The 16896-nt window shown below is 39.5% G+C and overlaps 1 protein-coding gene across 3 annotated transcripts in view; it reads right to left on the bottom strand.

Moving 5' to 3' along the window:
• Positions 1-11889: 11889 nt before the first annotated feature.
• The window catches only part of MAPKAP1 (MAPK associated protein 1), a 122759-nt gene continuing 117752 nt past the window's right edge, over positions 11890-16896 (bottom strand). For all 3 annotated transcript variants that reach the window (XM_075184815.1, XM_075184814.1, XM_075184813.1), the window contains 2 exons: positions 14944-15041; positions 11890-12530 (listed from right to left, as the gene is read on the bottom strand). In XM_075184815.1, the coding sequence (XP_075040916.1) occupies positions 12411-12530; positions 14944-15041 (218 nt within the window). In that variant the 3' untranslated portion in view covers positions 11890-12410. The remainder of the gene's footprint in view (positions 12531-14943; positions 15042-16896) is intronic.

The raw sequence follows: 16896 nt of genomic DNA, 5'->3' as shown, positions 1-16896 counted from the left end.
ACAAATAATGGTTTCAGAAGACCAAATGATATGAAAGGTTATTGATCACTGATCTATATTTTAAAATGGAAGATGTACAAACATGGAGATTATACCGAGTGGAGGGCAGTGAATAAAGGCTGATTGCTCTATTTTTGATCCTCAGCCTTCTCTTTTTATATAGGCATTAACGGTAACTATTTAAAGTGCAATTTATCATGCTGAGAATGGAGAGCAACAATCAACAGAGCATAGGTGGAACGTAAGTGCCTCTCTGTACGTAACCCATTACTAAATAGTATACCTCGTCTGTGCTATTGGCTATTAACTTGTGTGCATGAAATGTGAGTGACAAGCACTGTAAGTATTTCTGTGCTTTAACTGAACAAATGCAGTGCTTTTATAAGGTTATATTAATATCCACTCTATATGAGGTTTAGTTAGTTTTGGCAAAATTACATCTGAAATATAAAAATGAGAGAATTAACAGTTTGACCCAAACATGTGAGGTTCTAGAAAAGGAGTGTCATCTGCATAATGTAATCAGTATGTCCACACGTTAAGCAGAAAATAGAGTATATTTATTGAGCTCTATAACCAAGTCAAATGACTCTTCTATACCTCTTGTTTTTGGTAGCTTGGTTGTTTATGGTCATTGCATGCCCTAAAGGGGAATGGTCTCCGTACCCGCTGTAAGATGTTTTATCTTAGGATTTACTAAATATTTTAAATTGTATAATAATATAATTGCATATGTTTGTATATTAAAAGCCGTTAGTTTTTGCAAATCTAGTCTTGATATACTGTCTTTTAGTATTTTTAGGTTTGTATTAGGGTTTAAAGGCTTTAAATATATATATTGCGCTGCCTTTTTTGTTTCTTTTGTTCTTTTTTTAATGCTGAAGATAGGGACAATAATATACTATAACACTGGACAGCTGCTTCTATAATTAATAGGGTCGTTATCATCATCAGCTATTTATATAGCACTAATTCCGCAGCGCTGTACAGAGAACTCACTAATATCAGTCCCTGCACCATTGGAGCTTACAATCTAAATTCCCTAACATACACACACAGACCAAGAGAAACGAAGGACAAATTTAATAGCAGCCAATCAACCTACTAGTATATTTTTGGAGTGTGGGAGGAATCTGGAACATACAAACTCCACACAGATAAGGCCATGGTCGGGAATCGAACTTACGACCCTAGTGCTGTGAGGCAGAAGTGCTAACCACTATATTTTATTTATACTTTTTGGTTCCGGTATTCACCTCCATTGTACCGTATGGACAGAAAGGTAGAGTTGTTGATTCTCTCCTTACTGTTTTACTCATAACAGTGCTAAGCATAAGGTGTTCTGTATGACAGGGTGTCCAGGGGTAAACGCAGGATTTGTAGAGGGGGGTTTCCACACCACGCCGCCAGTGGGCGTGACCAGCATGTATGGGGCGTGGCTATATTTTTAGACAGTGCTTGGCTGCTCTCCAACTCTTCCTATCCCCATAATATACATGGGCAATGCTGCGTGCACTACTGTTTGGTGCACGCAGCTCTCCCTTTTCAAGCAGAGCCGTGTGAAGCGGGGGCAGGGTCCAGCCACCTCAATTATACAGTGCCCCAGGCTTGGAGGGGGGTTTTTACAGGCACTAGGAAACCCCCCTCGGTTTGCCTATGGTGTCAAAATTCATGTTGGTTATATTGTCTGGTCCATGTACCTAGATTGTTTTGTATGTTCTAGTAAGTTCTTATGAACATACTTGGACCCGCTGGACATCACATTTGGTGGTAGTTCATTATGGTAGTATAGAAATGAATTAATGGGCAGGGATGTCCGTCAGTGAGATTAACAAAGAAACATATGTACAGTTAGTGTAAAATAATAACAGCCAACAGGTGTGGACCTGCTTGTTAAGCTGCCAGGGTGGCTACTGAAATAACACCCTTCTTCTGTGTTACACAAATGATTATTATTATTGTATATAAGTAGTATTCACTCTTATTGTCACTTACCATTTGCAAATTTATAGATCGATAACCCCTTGACTGCCACAGAAACCCAAAGCTGAGCTAAGGGGTTAACACCGTGCATCCCAGGCTTCAGTGAACAAACTTCTCAGTGTGCGAAGGGAATAATAACCCTCAAGGCACTGGCATTGTGTTCACCGGGTTAGATCTGCTGTGACAGCAATCACTGCCGACTGAAGTCTTAATTAGTTGCACAGAGAAGAGTTTGCGCTCAGATAAGTCCTACGTTTGCTAATTACCAGGTACCTGTGTAATTTCCTGTCCCCCCCGTCCCCCCCACGAGGGCTATGGGATTCAGGGCTTTGCATTTAGCTGAGTCTCAAGGATACTACAGAAATATGGTGCTGTCTGGGAAACTGGAACTCTTAACTGGAAGCTTCAGCAACAATCTGCAAAGCCACATTTCCTATCTGAATTCGAAGCTACACAGTGCACCAGACAGCAGTGCACATCAAATACTGTTTATACACACAGGAAAAAAAAGCTCTTTTAGTATATTGTATTTTCAGGTTAATTCACATAAACACACAGAATGATTTAGGCGATTTAAGTGCACACTAAAAAATATAATTCAAATAAGTGGAAATTTAGAAGTGTTGGTATGAAATATGTAATTGGAATGTTAAGTGACTGGAATGTGATAGTTTTATGGGCAGCAAGGTGGCTAAGTGGTTAGCACTTCTGCCTTACAGCACCGGGGTCATGAGTTCAATTCCCGACTAGGGCCTTATCTGTGAAGAGTTTGTATGTTCTCCACGTTCCTCCAGGTGCTCTGGTTTCCTCCCACACTCCAAAGACATACTTGTAATTTAATTGGCTGCTAACAAATTAACCCTAGTCTGTCTGTCTGTGTGTGTATGTTAGGGAATTTAGACTGTAAGCCCCAATAGGGCAGGGACTGATGTGAGTTCTCTGTACAGCGCTGCGGAATTAGTGGTGCTATATAAATAAATGGTGATGATGTTACAATAAGGGCAGTAGGAGAAGTGGCAGTATGGCATACCATTGTATACACTCTGACACCAGTAACCAGATTCCCCTACTCCAATAGGGGTAGGACCTAGGCATCTACCTTGGTTGCCTTATGGGTAATTGGGGTTTGCCAATAAACCACCAATAAATCTGATTCAATTATTCATATACAAACAGACTGATACATCATACATTGTATCAATGGGCAGAGTGGATGAGATACAGACACATGGGCAAACTGACTGATACAGAAATCATACTGTGATACACCTAAGGATTGACTGAATCAGTTACAGACACATACACAGACTTATACACTGATATTCCCAGGGCTATATTGTACCTGATACAGACACATATAGTGATACACCCATGCAATGACTGATTCTGATAAAGACACACAGACATATAAACCCAAGGCCAAATTAACCTGCTACGAATATATACACTGATACACATGAATCTGAAATAAATATATATGCGGATACACCCGGGTCAGATTGAATCTGTCAATCACAGAAGCATCCGTATATTCACACACTGATGCCCGCGCTGTCTAGTACAAACACATACAGTAATGGAGTACAGATTCTCTCAGTCTACAGGCTCGCATGCCATGACTAACACAGACACATACACATTACGCTGCATGACAAGCAGTGCCATGTCCCGTCTCCTCCAGCTGTGTAATGAATGATCTGGCACAACACCAGACATACTGGTGACATTATTGGCACAGCTGGCACAGCACCCAGATTCAAAACATGGCATGTTGCGTGAGTGTACAGAGAGGCAATACTTAACCCTTCTCCTGCGGCTCTTCTCCTCCGTCACACACATATACCCTGTGCTATATACACTGTTCTGTAGCATGTCCTATATATTACAAGGAAAGAAGCACCATATTGTTAAACAAAATAAATGTATACATTTGTACCAATTCATTTATGCACTATTAAAAGAGTTTGGTGGCATGGGGTTGTCATGTACAGTCCAGTATAGAACAGTTTTGCCCCTCTGATGGCCCTTTACCATCATATTACTGGGCAGCACGTTGGCTCAGTGGTTAGCACTTCTGCCTTACAGCACCGGAGTCATGAGTTTGATTCCCAACCATAGCCTTATCTGTGTGTTTGTATGTTCTCGCCGTGTTTGCGTGGGTTTCCTCCGGGTGCTCAGGTTTCCTCCCACACTCCAAAAACATATAGGTAGGTTAATTGGCTGCTAACAAATTGACCCTAGTCAGACCCTAGTCATTTAGACTGTAAGCTCCAATGGGGCAGGGACTGATGTGAATGAGTTCTCTGTAAAGCGCTGCGGAATTAGTGGTGCTATATAAATAACTGATCATGATGATGATGATGATATTACTCCACAGTCCAAACTTCCTCCATGATTCAAAGTAGTTTATCCTACCAGTAGATTAAAATGATAATTGTTTGTCATTGTTTTTACCATCAGGCAAATGTGGTAACATGATGAACAAGCCACCCCAACAATTAAAAACAAATTATAAAACAAAACCCCAAAGGAGGAAAAAAAAAAAGCACCTGAAATATTCTAAAATTCTTCCAGCTCCCGACAACTGAATAACGACCACGGTTACATGGAGCAGCTTCGGACCGGCAAAGCACGCTGTGAGTGGTAGCTAAATAACAGCTAGCAAGCCACATGTTGCATAGGCCTGCATTATATATCAGCTAAAGACATTACAAGGTGCCTCCTTGTAGACACCAGGCTCTCCTCCTTCATCCCAGTCCTAGGAGTACATGATCTACCCGCTGGGACTTGCAGACAGCAGACCCCAATCTCCCAGAAATCTCATTAGTTTGCTGAGCAATCCTTTACCGTAATGAAAACAATAGCTTGCAGTAAGTACTAAATCAATCCTAATCCATTTTTTTTTTTTTTTGCATATCTCATGTTTTAGGCTTTATTTCTACCCTGCATAAATGAACCCATTTATTTACCAAAGGGGTTACAGTAAAGTTAACCTCTTCGTAGATGGAGAGGCAAATAACACTGCAATTAGCACCAGGTAATGTTATCATTGCCTGACTCTAATACGTAATCTGGACTGTTTTATGACGCAAAATAAAAGGCAGCCAGCCTGCAGTACAATACACAGCTTTTAGATGACTCAAGACGTTAAGAGATTTTAACCTTACTTGTTTTCTCCCTGCAAACAAACACTAGCAAAAAAGCAATAGTTCTAAGTGTGCAAGCAATACCTGCACCAACAGGTGTCCTCGCAGACATTATTAAACCTGGAATAGATTTCTTATGTTGTGTTAACAGCAACTACGCAACTGCCAAATATGGGTTCAACACCTGGGCCATAAATGCTGTAATTAAGATTAGTGGCACAGTCTGCAGGGCTCCCGTTAGTCCAGGACTGTCATAAATAATATGCAGGAGGGACGGAGCAGGTGTAGGGCTGTTTACTGTGAAATGTCTAATAATATCTCTCGAAGTCAAGTAAAATATATGTCTTGTATTTCTCAAGTTGTGTTTCATTAGTGGAAAACAGGACATGCAGGGAAGTGATTTTGCCTTTTTTGATAATAAATCTATGATCAAATTATATATTTTTTAAAACAAAATTGTATAAAAATGAAATGGAATTGAATTTCTTTAGTTAGGAAAAGGATACTGGTGGGCAAATAGATGGCAAACTTTAGTCATATAGAGGTATATTTCACATCACAATCTTCCAGGATCATTTTGAGAGGAGCCTAACATTACTACAGTGTGCTGTTGGGGATATCAACTCCTTACATGATCTAAGTTCAAGTCTGTCTCCCCCGTCCCCCCTGCTTTCATTCCCCACCTCATATCATGGCACTACATCTGTCACACAAAGCCCGGCCTCACTATGGGGCCCTTAGGCAACTGCCGAGCGTGCCCAGCATGCCCAGGGGGAAAGATGGCCATGGTTAAGGGGGAGGGCTTCAGTTTTCGTAGTTCTATCATATGTTCTACATTTTTGAGTTCCACTTCTTTTTTTATCTACAAATGAAGCACTGTTTCACAAAATAAAATAAGGGCTATGCTTCGTCAAAAAAAAAAAACAGAATGAAAAAAAAAAAAGTAAAATGTTGCCATTCAGTAAAAATGTCATACACACAGACATAATCCTCCTGTAATCATCTAGGCTAACCTAGGCGATCACCGACTGCGCCAAGGTTTAGGGGGATCCTAAACCACAGGATGAGTGAACATTGAGTGAATGAAGAGTGACCCTCATCCAGTGTCTTTTTATGTGTCACTCCTACACTGAGCGCTGGACGCTTACCTGTGAAGCTGCCGATCTCGGCTGGGAGTGCGGCTATGATGTCATAGTCCAGTGTCACACTCCCAATAAGAGAAGATACCCCTCTGCCCCAGATAATACAAGGGGGCTCCCAATGATGGAGTGACTGGAGAAGGTAGAGGCCACCTGCCTAGGCTTTAGGAACACTCATAAACAATGACATGATGACCATGCCAGGGGCAGTGTGAGGAAAGAATGGGCTAATATTTACTTGTCCCTTATTAGATTTCAGGCATGGTGTTCAAAATTACAGCAAAAGCCCCAAGGATTCCTGATACCCATACTTTAATTAGATGTTATTTTTCTAGCTATATACTCTAGTGCAGTGGTTCCCAAACTATGTGCCTATGCTCCCTGGGGTGCCTCGGCCAGGGGCAGTGGTAAGCAAGGCGGGGGACTACTTGGTAATGATTTTGGCTTAGGGGTGCCTTGAAAATTTTTTGGAGACCCTAAGGGTGCCTTGAACTGCAAAAGTTTGGAATCCACTGCTCTAGTGTGCAAAAGTCATTGGCCAAAGCTTATTTACTCATATTGGTCTATCTTGACGAATATCAACTTTAATTGCTCCCTAAAATCATTATCCTGATTAGAATCGAGACTTTAGGACTTTACTTCATATGCACTATATTTAATGCACCATATTATTTGTAAGCACAAGAGTGTTTCATTTTCATCGCAGCCCCAAGAGTTTATTGATATGCAAAAGCTGGTCATAATTAAAGCTGGTATGTATGTTAATTTAATTCAATAATATTTTTAATATAAAATATATTATTTTAGTAATTGAATGTTTTATATCTTACTTTATTTTCATTTTAATTTCCTTTTTTACAGTGTTAAAATCAATAACCACGATAACTTTTTCAAAATGAAAAAAAGACGCGAATATTCACTTGAATTGCGTGGCAACATTCAAACTCTTCCTGAATAAGTCCATGCTCATCGAGAGATTGCTATATAATGGAAAATTCCACGGTCTAGTGTAACGTATACATTAGCTCGATACAAAGAAACAGGTACAAACGTGACTATATAAGAACGCTCTGGACGACCCAGGTGTACAACAAAAACAGAAGATAAATACATTATCGTACTGAGTAAGCGAAACCGAAGACCACAATCAAAGAAGAACTCAATAAAATTAGACAAACTCCAGTATCAGTTGATACAGTTAAAAGACGTCTGTGTAATGTAGGCCTAAATGGTCGCATAGCTTGCAGAAAACCATTGTTGAGGTCTGTAATTAAAGTAAAATGCCTTTGATGGGCCAGAGAACACCAGTATTTGACACTGGATCAGTTGAAAAAAGTATTTTGGACTGACAAGTGCAAATTTTAACTTTTTGAAACCAGAAGACGTCAGTATGTCCGATGAATGGTTGGAGAACGTGTATTAGATAATTGTATAAGTCATACAGTTAAACGTAGTGGTGGTCATGCCATGATTTGGGGTGGTTTTGGTGCTGGAAAGGTTGGAGATTTAGTTCAAATAACATCAACTATTGATAAACGATACCACAGTATTTTAGTATATCAGGCTGTGCCAAGTTGAACTCAAAATATTGGAAAGGGGTTAATCATGCAACAAGATAACGACCCTAAGCACACATCTAAGCTGTGTATCAATTGTTTGAAAAGTAAAGAAAAGCAGAAAGTTCTATAAAGTATGACGTGGTCTCCTCAGTCACCTAATTTCAATCCCATTGATAAACTCTGGGATGAATCGCTGGTAATGGCTCCAACAAATAATTAAAACCTCTGGGAATGTCTGAACGAGGCCTGGAAAGGCATAACTTACGAAATTTTAGAAAAGTTGGTGTCTCGAATACCCAAATTATGTGAAGCAAAAGGAGGACACATTGATGAAAGCCAAATTCAATCTAAAATCTGCTATACTATAAAATCTATAATATAAATGCTTAGTGGCATGTGTTAGTCTGTCTGTGTGTGGAAAAAATAAAACCAAGCTGCAGCGCCACCTGCTGGGCGGAGTTATACACTGACCTACTAAATTCTTAGTGTGTGTGGGAAAAAAAATTCAGAAAGGGCTGAAATTTGGTATACTAAGATGCTTTTAATTTGTTAATTTAATTTGTTAATTGTTAAAAGTGTTTATAAAGATTTAAAAAAAAATATATATATATTTCTTGAAGGAGAAGTGACAGTTGGGAGTGGTTGGTGGTTGCTGGGGGTGACAGTGGGGAGTGGTTGGTGGTTGCCGGGGGTGACAGTGGGGAGTGGTTGGTGGTTGCCGGGGGTGACAGTGGGGAGTGGTTGGTGGTTGCCGGGGGTGACAGAGTGAGAGGAGTGTGATACTCAGGACCGCTGAGAGAGATCCCTGTGTCTGGATAGACATCTGGATAGATGTGGCGATGAAAATAAAGGATGAGGTGATGGAGAAGAATGATGAGGTGGTGACATGTGGACAAAACCACGTTAAAAAAGGGCGCTTACGTCGGGAAGTAACGCTCTTCCCCTGAGGAGGCCTGGGCTATGGCCCAAATGCATGACAAGAACCTTTTTAACACCTTAAGTAGCTTGATTTGACTAGAATGCATGAGTATCATGCACGGGTTAACTTGTTATAAATAATTTTGATAATGTTTAGTTACAATATCATGTGAAACATTATTATGAATTAATATTTTCATTGTTTAATTACATTGTGTCTTTTATTAACAATAATTTTCCTTGGCCAAAGACTTTTGCACGCTGGTGTCATTTTCAGCCAACAGTAGAACATGGCAGACAGCCACAATGTCTTTTCACTTACTGCATTCTGCAAAACAATCCTCACCATTGCAGAGATAATGGGCCTCATTCATCAAGGATGCAAAACAAAGGTGATTTCCGTTTTTTAAAAAAAAAAAACACACGTACATCTGGTATACGCACGTCCGTATTCAACAAAGAGCAGATGTAAAGATAGGTTTGTAGATAAAAATGGGTCTAGATGTGCTTTGCTCTGACAGACAATACACTGCAGGATATGTTCAATATATATGGGGAATATCAAGTCACAAAAGAACGCACAGGAAAAAAAAATTAAATTAATGTCACCAGTTTATAATATAGGGCCTGATTCATTAAGGAAACTTAAGCAAATGTAAGTAAGGCAAAACCATGTTGCATTGGAGGGGAGGTAAATTGAAAATGTGATGGCAGATTTATAGTTGGGGTAGGGCATGTCCTAGATCAACTTTAAATTTCAGTGTTCAAATAAGCTATCAAGTATTTGTATGCTAGATGAAAAATCAGAGAGCATTTTCCTTATGTGCAAAATATTAAACTAATTTGCACCCCTTGTATTGCAACATGGTTTTGTCCAGAAAACTTGAGTAAGAAAACTTACTCAATTTTTTGCTTAACTATCCTTAATGAATCAGGCCCAAAGTCACCAATTACAAAACATTAAATAAAAAAAAAATTCTTTCCATAAAATATATTTATCATGATGTTATTAATGTCTACTGTACACAAAATACATTATTACAGTTGCTCCTTCTCACACATATTCTAGCATGCATACACAGCGGTCATCACTAGTAATCGGCAAGACCTATAGCTGGAGCAAGTGATACGACAGAGAAACACGTACCTTAAAGATGGCCAAAACTTGAATCAGACGCTGCTGCATTTCCTCAAGATTGGGCCGTCCTTACTGTACATCGACTACATGCATATGCCCAGTCACCATCCTGTTCCGCCTATGAAATCATAGGCTGTAGTAAGGGTCCTATGCGCTCAGATACATTGGATGCTGCCGATTTCATATGGTCATATGTATTTCATTTGTAAGACAGTAAAATGCCTATGTGTTTTATAGTGTGACACAGACTTGTGTCATGATGAAGTCCAGTGGTCGGGTCATTTTGAATAAGTGTAGTGACCCAAGTCTATATAAAGTGCAATATGGTTTTCTTATGATCATGCCCAGTATTCATGTCATGTTGTGATCTATATCTGATGACTGCATAGAGTGCAATATAATTGTATTATGATCCTGTTCTGTGGTCAGTGTTATGTTGGTGCATTTTTCTATATCTGTAATAGATAATACTCCTACTGATTCCCCTAAGCAAAAGCAGCCATGGAAAGTGTTTCCTGATCTTGACTAGTGTGGGGAAGGTGTTTAATGAAATGTCATACTCCCAATATAAGTAAACTAATGTCAAAACATCAAACATAGTTTAGTGTAGGTGAAAGAGTGTGAAGAGCAGCACAGAACTAGGGGGCCTCCCGGAGAGCAATCTGTCGTAGCCAGGACTTCCCCCAGAGACACAACTACTGCCATTAAGCTGTGTATTTTGTCTGGTCTTCTCTTTTCCAGGTCTCATCCCTTTTGTAAGGCTGAAGGACAATCACGTTATCCCAAGGACTGGCTACACTTCTTTCATCATAGGTCCTTCCCCTAAAACACAGCTGACCATACCTAGTATGGCAGGGTTTCCCAAACCCAGTCCTCAGGGCTCCCCAACAGTGCAGGTTTTCCATATCTCCTTGCTGGAGCACAGGTGTATTCATTACTGACTGATACATTGTAACAGATCCACAGGTGGTGTAATCATTACTGACTGACACATTGTAACAGATCCACAGGTTGTCCTAATTATGTCACATGTGATCCAGAAAACCTGCACTGTTGGGGAGCCCTGAGGACTGGGTTTGGGAAACCCTGTACTATGGTTTTGTGTTTTCTAACTCCTTAGGCCTCCACCTCATTTCAGCCCCATACATGGATAATACCATTACTCATACATAGATGGTTGGAACGGGGATATGGGACTTCCTATTGGCTAATAAGACTTGGGGAAAGCTCTGCGAGGCAGCAGAATGCACCTCCATGTGCATGACCTCCAAGGAGAGAATACATAAGATTGTGTATAAGCATCTAGCATGGCTCTTTCCTTACAACTTCTCCCAAATCTTCTATCATGGACACAAGATGAGCTGCACTTCTTTCACTCCTGGTGGTGTTGTCCTGTTGCGGTCGACTTCTTAGGAGATGGTAATTGAGGTCATTTACATCTGTGTCTGGGAAGACCAGTAGATCAGCGCCTCAACCCATTCTGCTTAGCATAAAGCTCTGTGAGCCTGTTGTCTTCTCCTTTACGCTGAATGGCCCCATGCACACCCTGATGGAGATTGACCCACAATGGAAACCCTGGATGTGGCTCTTTATCTTGATGTACCCTGAAAGGTTGTGGTCACCTCACCCTGCACAAAAGTTCTTTTTTCTCCATCCAATCCACCTACATTCCTCTACCTTGTTGGTGTTATGCCTCTTAAGACTTACATGGACAATTTTGAATGATGATTGTTTTTAAATACAAAATTGAAAAACCCAATATTGTTTAAGTGTAAAGTGAAAATAAAATAAAAAAACCCACTGAACTTTGACCGCTCCCTTTTTATTCCTCTTCCTAAAGCATAGTGGCATCTCCCACCTTTGGGAGTTGGCTCTTAGATTTTGGGCAAATTTTAGAGGCCTGGTCATACCTCCAGGGACTTTCCGGTCAGAGGTTTCCTGAGCTAAAACTGAAACTGAAAAGTATAAAATCCGCCCATTTGTAAACACTAAATTCAGACAGATCACAAAGTTCTCACCTTCTTTATTTAAAAAGCCGATCTGACATAACAAAAATTCACACAGCCCGATTCTGTTACAATGAAGAAAGGGATCGCACAAACTTATGTTTATAAGGAATTCAATGAATTCCAGCCTCTTCTTAAATGTTAGTCGGATCCTGCTAGGGTGAGTTAGGTCTATGAGGTCTTAACATATTAAAGTATTTCACCTTTTACAGATTTCATTGTCCACCTCACTGTGGTACATACACAACTTTAAAATTCATGGAGGTCACAGTAGTAGGCGGAGTCTGTTCAATTAATGTATATGTGCAAACAGACTGCTCTAAGCAATGGGCTTAGACAAACACCCAAAAACATGGGAGTTGGGCCTTTTAATCCTTTATACACGAAAATGATAAAGAGATTGATTTTACGGTGAAATCCTCAAAGCCAAAGTCAGTGTCCCTTGCATGTGTCTCTATGATGAGGATGCCGGAGGCGCTCTGCAGGTTCTCTCTGAGGTCCTATGTCTTCACCTAATTCTTCTATCCTGGCTTCTTCTCTTTCTGAAAGCTAAAGCTGGTTCTCCTGGTCAATTTCCTCTGTTTCTGAGCCAAGTAATCTGCCCGAGCTGTGCTGGCTCGTGACTCTAAAATGTAATTAACCTGCAGAACAGAAAAGAAACAATTGTATGACATTGTCTTGGAGTAAAAGTTTTTAAGAGACAAATGAACAAAACACTGGACATGTAATATACCGTAAGTGTTATATGTATAATATAAATGTTGTAGATCAAATCATATGCATATTCACTGGTCTGTCCTTACTGTCTGATATTTCAGATGAACTCTGTAAAATGAAACTTGTGCACGTCTTCTATTATTAAAGGGCCATTAGCCGTGCTGTAAATGGCTAATTTTGACAGAGGTTACCTGGGAGATAATGAGGGGGAGGCTCTCTAGTTCTATAGCGAGCGGCATTTGGCGGTCATGAGCTGATCACAACCAATCAGATTCTTTGGAATACTTCTCTTCTCCTTTTTCAAACTTCTCACAGCCGACAGCTGTTAAAAATCAGCAATCGGCATTTACTTTAGGGAGAGTCTACAAACCACTTAATAAAGAGCAAGTTTCACTTAAATCGGTTTGAAGACACCCCGCTATTTAGGGCATGACCCCACAAATGAACCGCTTTCAAACTGCACAAACTTTGTATTAGTAGTTTTAACACAACCGGTTTGTTTTATTATAGAACACTTTCGTATTCTCAGTGCAGTTTTTCTTTAATCAAGTTTGTGTTATAATTCAGAGGCACATTTTTAATAACTGCCCCCCACTAAGCAATGCTTTTGACAGCCCAAAATATGTAATGCATTTTTCAGAGTCTCTTCTATATGTCTAAGCAAGGAAGAAACCGTAAACAGTTAAGCAAACAGACCTGTAGTGTTCACACGCAAAGTAGCACACAAAGCACTCATTATGCATGTGCTTAGAAATTGATGGGATAGTTTTACTAATTGACGATTTTGTGTCTATAGTGGACTGAAACATATTGCTAAGCATACACATTGCACATGGGAAGTGGGTAGATTAACAAGGTATACTCATTACCACTATATCCAAATGAAAATGGCAGCGCTTAACTCCACAGATAATGAGGCCTGCTTTATGCTGGCTATTAATATCTGTTCAGTGCATCTAAAAGCTGCAATTAACCATTCGATTAGATCTGTTGCTAATTATCTAGTATTCAGTATATACACATGATGTGCTTGGCTCACATTACCAGTTAAGAGCCCTGACACATTACGCATCATGTTCCCGCCGCCTCCCAACACGATGACAGGATGTTTGTAATACAAACACGGGGCAAATGCAATGGGTGGATCTCTGACCTAGAACACGGAGCCTTCCCCGTCCTTCTGACACGTACCGTTCTATTCTGTCCCTTACAAATGAGTTTTCAATATCTGTTACAGGGCTAAATGTACTCATTATACTAGGAGATGTCTCTCTTAAAGAGACATATTGGAAAATACTGATATTGTAACCCGCACACATTGATTTTATTAGTCCAGGCTCTACATTCACTTCCACAGAAGTGATCTTCACCTTAAGGCTACTTACACACTGACTTGCAATGTGTTTTTTCAATGCATATTAAAGCTCAAGCAAAAACGTGTATAAATTGCATTAAGATTACGTATGCATTTATATGTATTTACACGTGTATTCAATTTGTAGTCTTTTTTGTTTTGTTTTGTTTACAATGCGTTCTCATTGAGATGAATCTAAGTTTTCAACTTCATTGTCGTGCATTACACAGACTGAAATGAATAACAAGCATTCAAATAATGTAATGTGCTCACTCTGTGACATCAGGATCGCCTGGAAAGCATCAGAAAGGTGAAATTACTCCGGAATGTGACATGTTTTCAGAGTCACCTGTTGAATACTACAGCCTTAATGCAACCAGCACTAGAATCTGGAGGCAAGCTGTAGATTCAGGTAGATCAAAAATGTAAAGCCTATATGTCACACATTACCCTATATATGCCAACTCTCCCAGAATGTCTGGGAGACTCCCGAAGTTCGGGTAGGTCTCCCGGAATCCCGGGAGAGCTGGCGATTCTCTCGCATCTGCCAACTTCACTAAATTAAAGCCAGCATGTACTGGCGGAGCTTCATGATTTGCATCATTTTGGCTCCTCCCCCAGTGATGTAATCTTGTTTGGGGTCTTGTTACCACTGTAAAAAGACCCAAAACAGGCATTACATTACCGGGGGCGGGGCCAAATACACCCCTTCGTGCCCTCCAGGATCTCCCGGACACAGCCAACATAAGGTTTTCAAGTATACTTTACCCCCCTATCAGTACTACTGCAAATAGACTTGTATATTGGCCACATGGTAGTACAGTCCTGTTTGTGACAAAGTTATCTTTGCAGAATAGCGACACACAACTTGTTTTACTGAACATCGGTAAAAAGCGTCAATTGTATACATTAAAACAGATGATATTAACTGTAATTGGACTCAGGCAATGTATATACTAGATGCAAGGAAAAAGAAAACTGACCTTTAAGACAATTTCGTTAACAGTAGCTGCATCAGATTCAAAGTACAGGTGTTTGTAATCGTGGTTGTTGAGGTAGGTCAGCTTGAACATTGCATGGCCTGTAGGGAAACAAGATCATGATGATTCTGAGGGCATTTACAAGAACACCTTTGTCCCACCCTATGTAGAGCCAATATATACAGAGACATTCATCATGAAAACCATCAAGGTTGCTTTGTAACAGTGGAAATAGCAGCGAAGTACTGAAAACCTGGGCAACAAATATCAGAAGTACAATGTGGTCACATCAGTGATATCTGATTGGTTGCCATGGGTCATGGCACATGACTGCCTTGTTAGTAAATGCCCTGATGTGCTGTAGACAGATTGATATATATATATTGAATACACATACTTTTAAATTTTTATATATATATATATATATATATATATATATATATATATATATATATATATATACACACACATACATATACACACATGCATATATATATATATATATATATATATATATATATATATATATATATATATATATATATATATATATATGTGTGTGTGTGTATGTGTATATATATATATATATATATATATATACATATACACACACACAAATATATATACACACACACACACATATATATATATATATAAATGTTTTCTTGTCTATACGATGTGGGCAACCCCCTCTTGCACACCAGTCTGTACATGGCTCAAATACCTGATATATACAAGACTACATATTTTTCTGGCTTCTTGCAAGAATTCGCACCTGCCTCTTCTAACACCCATAAGCCACAACTAAACATGCAAATCATGTGCAGGCAATCAATTGGTTGATCCGTTGTGGCTGGAGAGTGACCTAACCATCACAGTCTACAGGACATATTTACAGATAAGCCTCAAAGTTTTGGGCTTCTGGTACGCATATATCTGCACTAGTGTGACCTGTGTGTCCCTATCTAGCACACTGTTTAATGGGACTAATCTGAGTGATACGTGGCTCTGTGTGATTCCTCACCATATATGTTATACTTTCATCCACACCAGTAATTGTGGGTGTTTATATGGTGGAAATTTCTGGCTCACTCTACTTTGGTGATTAGGTTCCTTTTCTGGATTCCTGTTTGGCTCCATTACAATACTGTACTACACTATTGTGCGCCTCCTCCTCCATTATATATATATATATATATATATATATATATATATATATATATATATATATATATATAAAATTTTATCATAGCAACCAAATTGTTTACAAATCACAGTTGTCATGTGAAAAAGTGCCAGTACTTTCCCATTTATATTTTAAATAACCCATTCGGCATTTCCAGTGTGGATAGGGAAATAAAGATGCCTTTGCTGCTTATGAGGACTATTGATAGCTGAAGTGGAAACATGTAAGAGGCTCTAGCAGGTGACACCACAATCTGATTGGCTGATCACTGATTGTGGCAGTGTCAGTGAGATGAGCTCCTGAACTGCTTTAGGAGTGTTGTTTGGGTAAATCTGTACAAATTGCAGTAAAAAGTAAAACATCTTAAATATATAAATAAAGAAAAGAAAAATGAAAAAAACAAAACAAAAAGATTGCTAGGGTTAATATGGGGAAACCATGAAAGATGTACAGTGGCAGAGATTATTCCTACTGGATGATGATCATGAGAAAGAAAGACAGAGAATAGCTGGAGAGTGGCTTGAATGGGTGACATGTCTTGCTATAGGGTGCAGTAATATCTACCTATGCAATTGCTCCTGCAGTCTCCCAGTTGCTACTTAACACTACACTTGACCTCAATCTCTCTAGAACAGTGCTGTCTAACTGTCAGGTGAAGCATGTAGGGAGGCAGCAACCAGCTCGACAGATAGAAGAGTCACTAGTTTCACTTAAATAAGATACAGTAACAATGGTTTAATTAGGAAATTGCACTTTCTGAAATCACGGTG

This window comes from Mixophyes fleayi, chromosome 9, assembly GCF_038048845.1.
Source record: "Mixophyes fleayi isolate aMixFle1 chromosome 9, aMixFle1.hap1, whole genome shotgun sequence".
In the NCBI taxonomy this organism is placed as follows: domain Eukaryota; kingdom Metazoa; phylum Chordata; class Amphibia; order Anura; family Limnodynastidae; genus Mixophyes; species Mixophyes fleayi.
The sequence above is the reverse complement of the archived record's forward strand: the minus strand, read 5'-3'. Positions and strand labels throughout refer to the sequence as shown.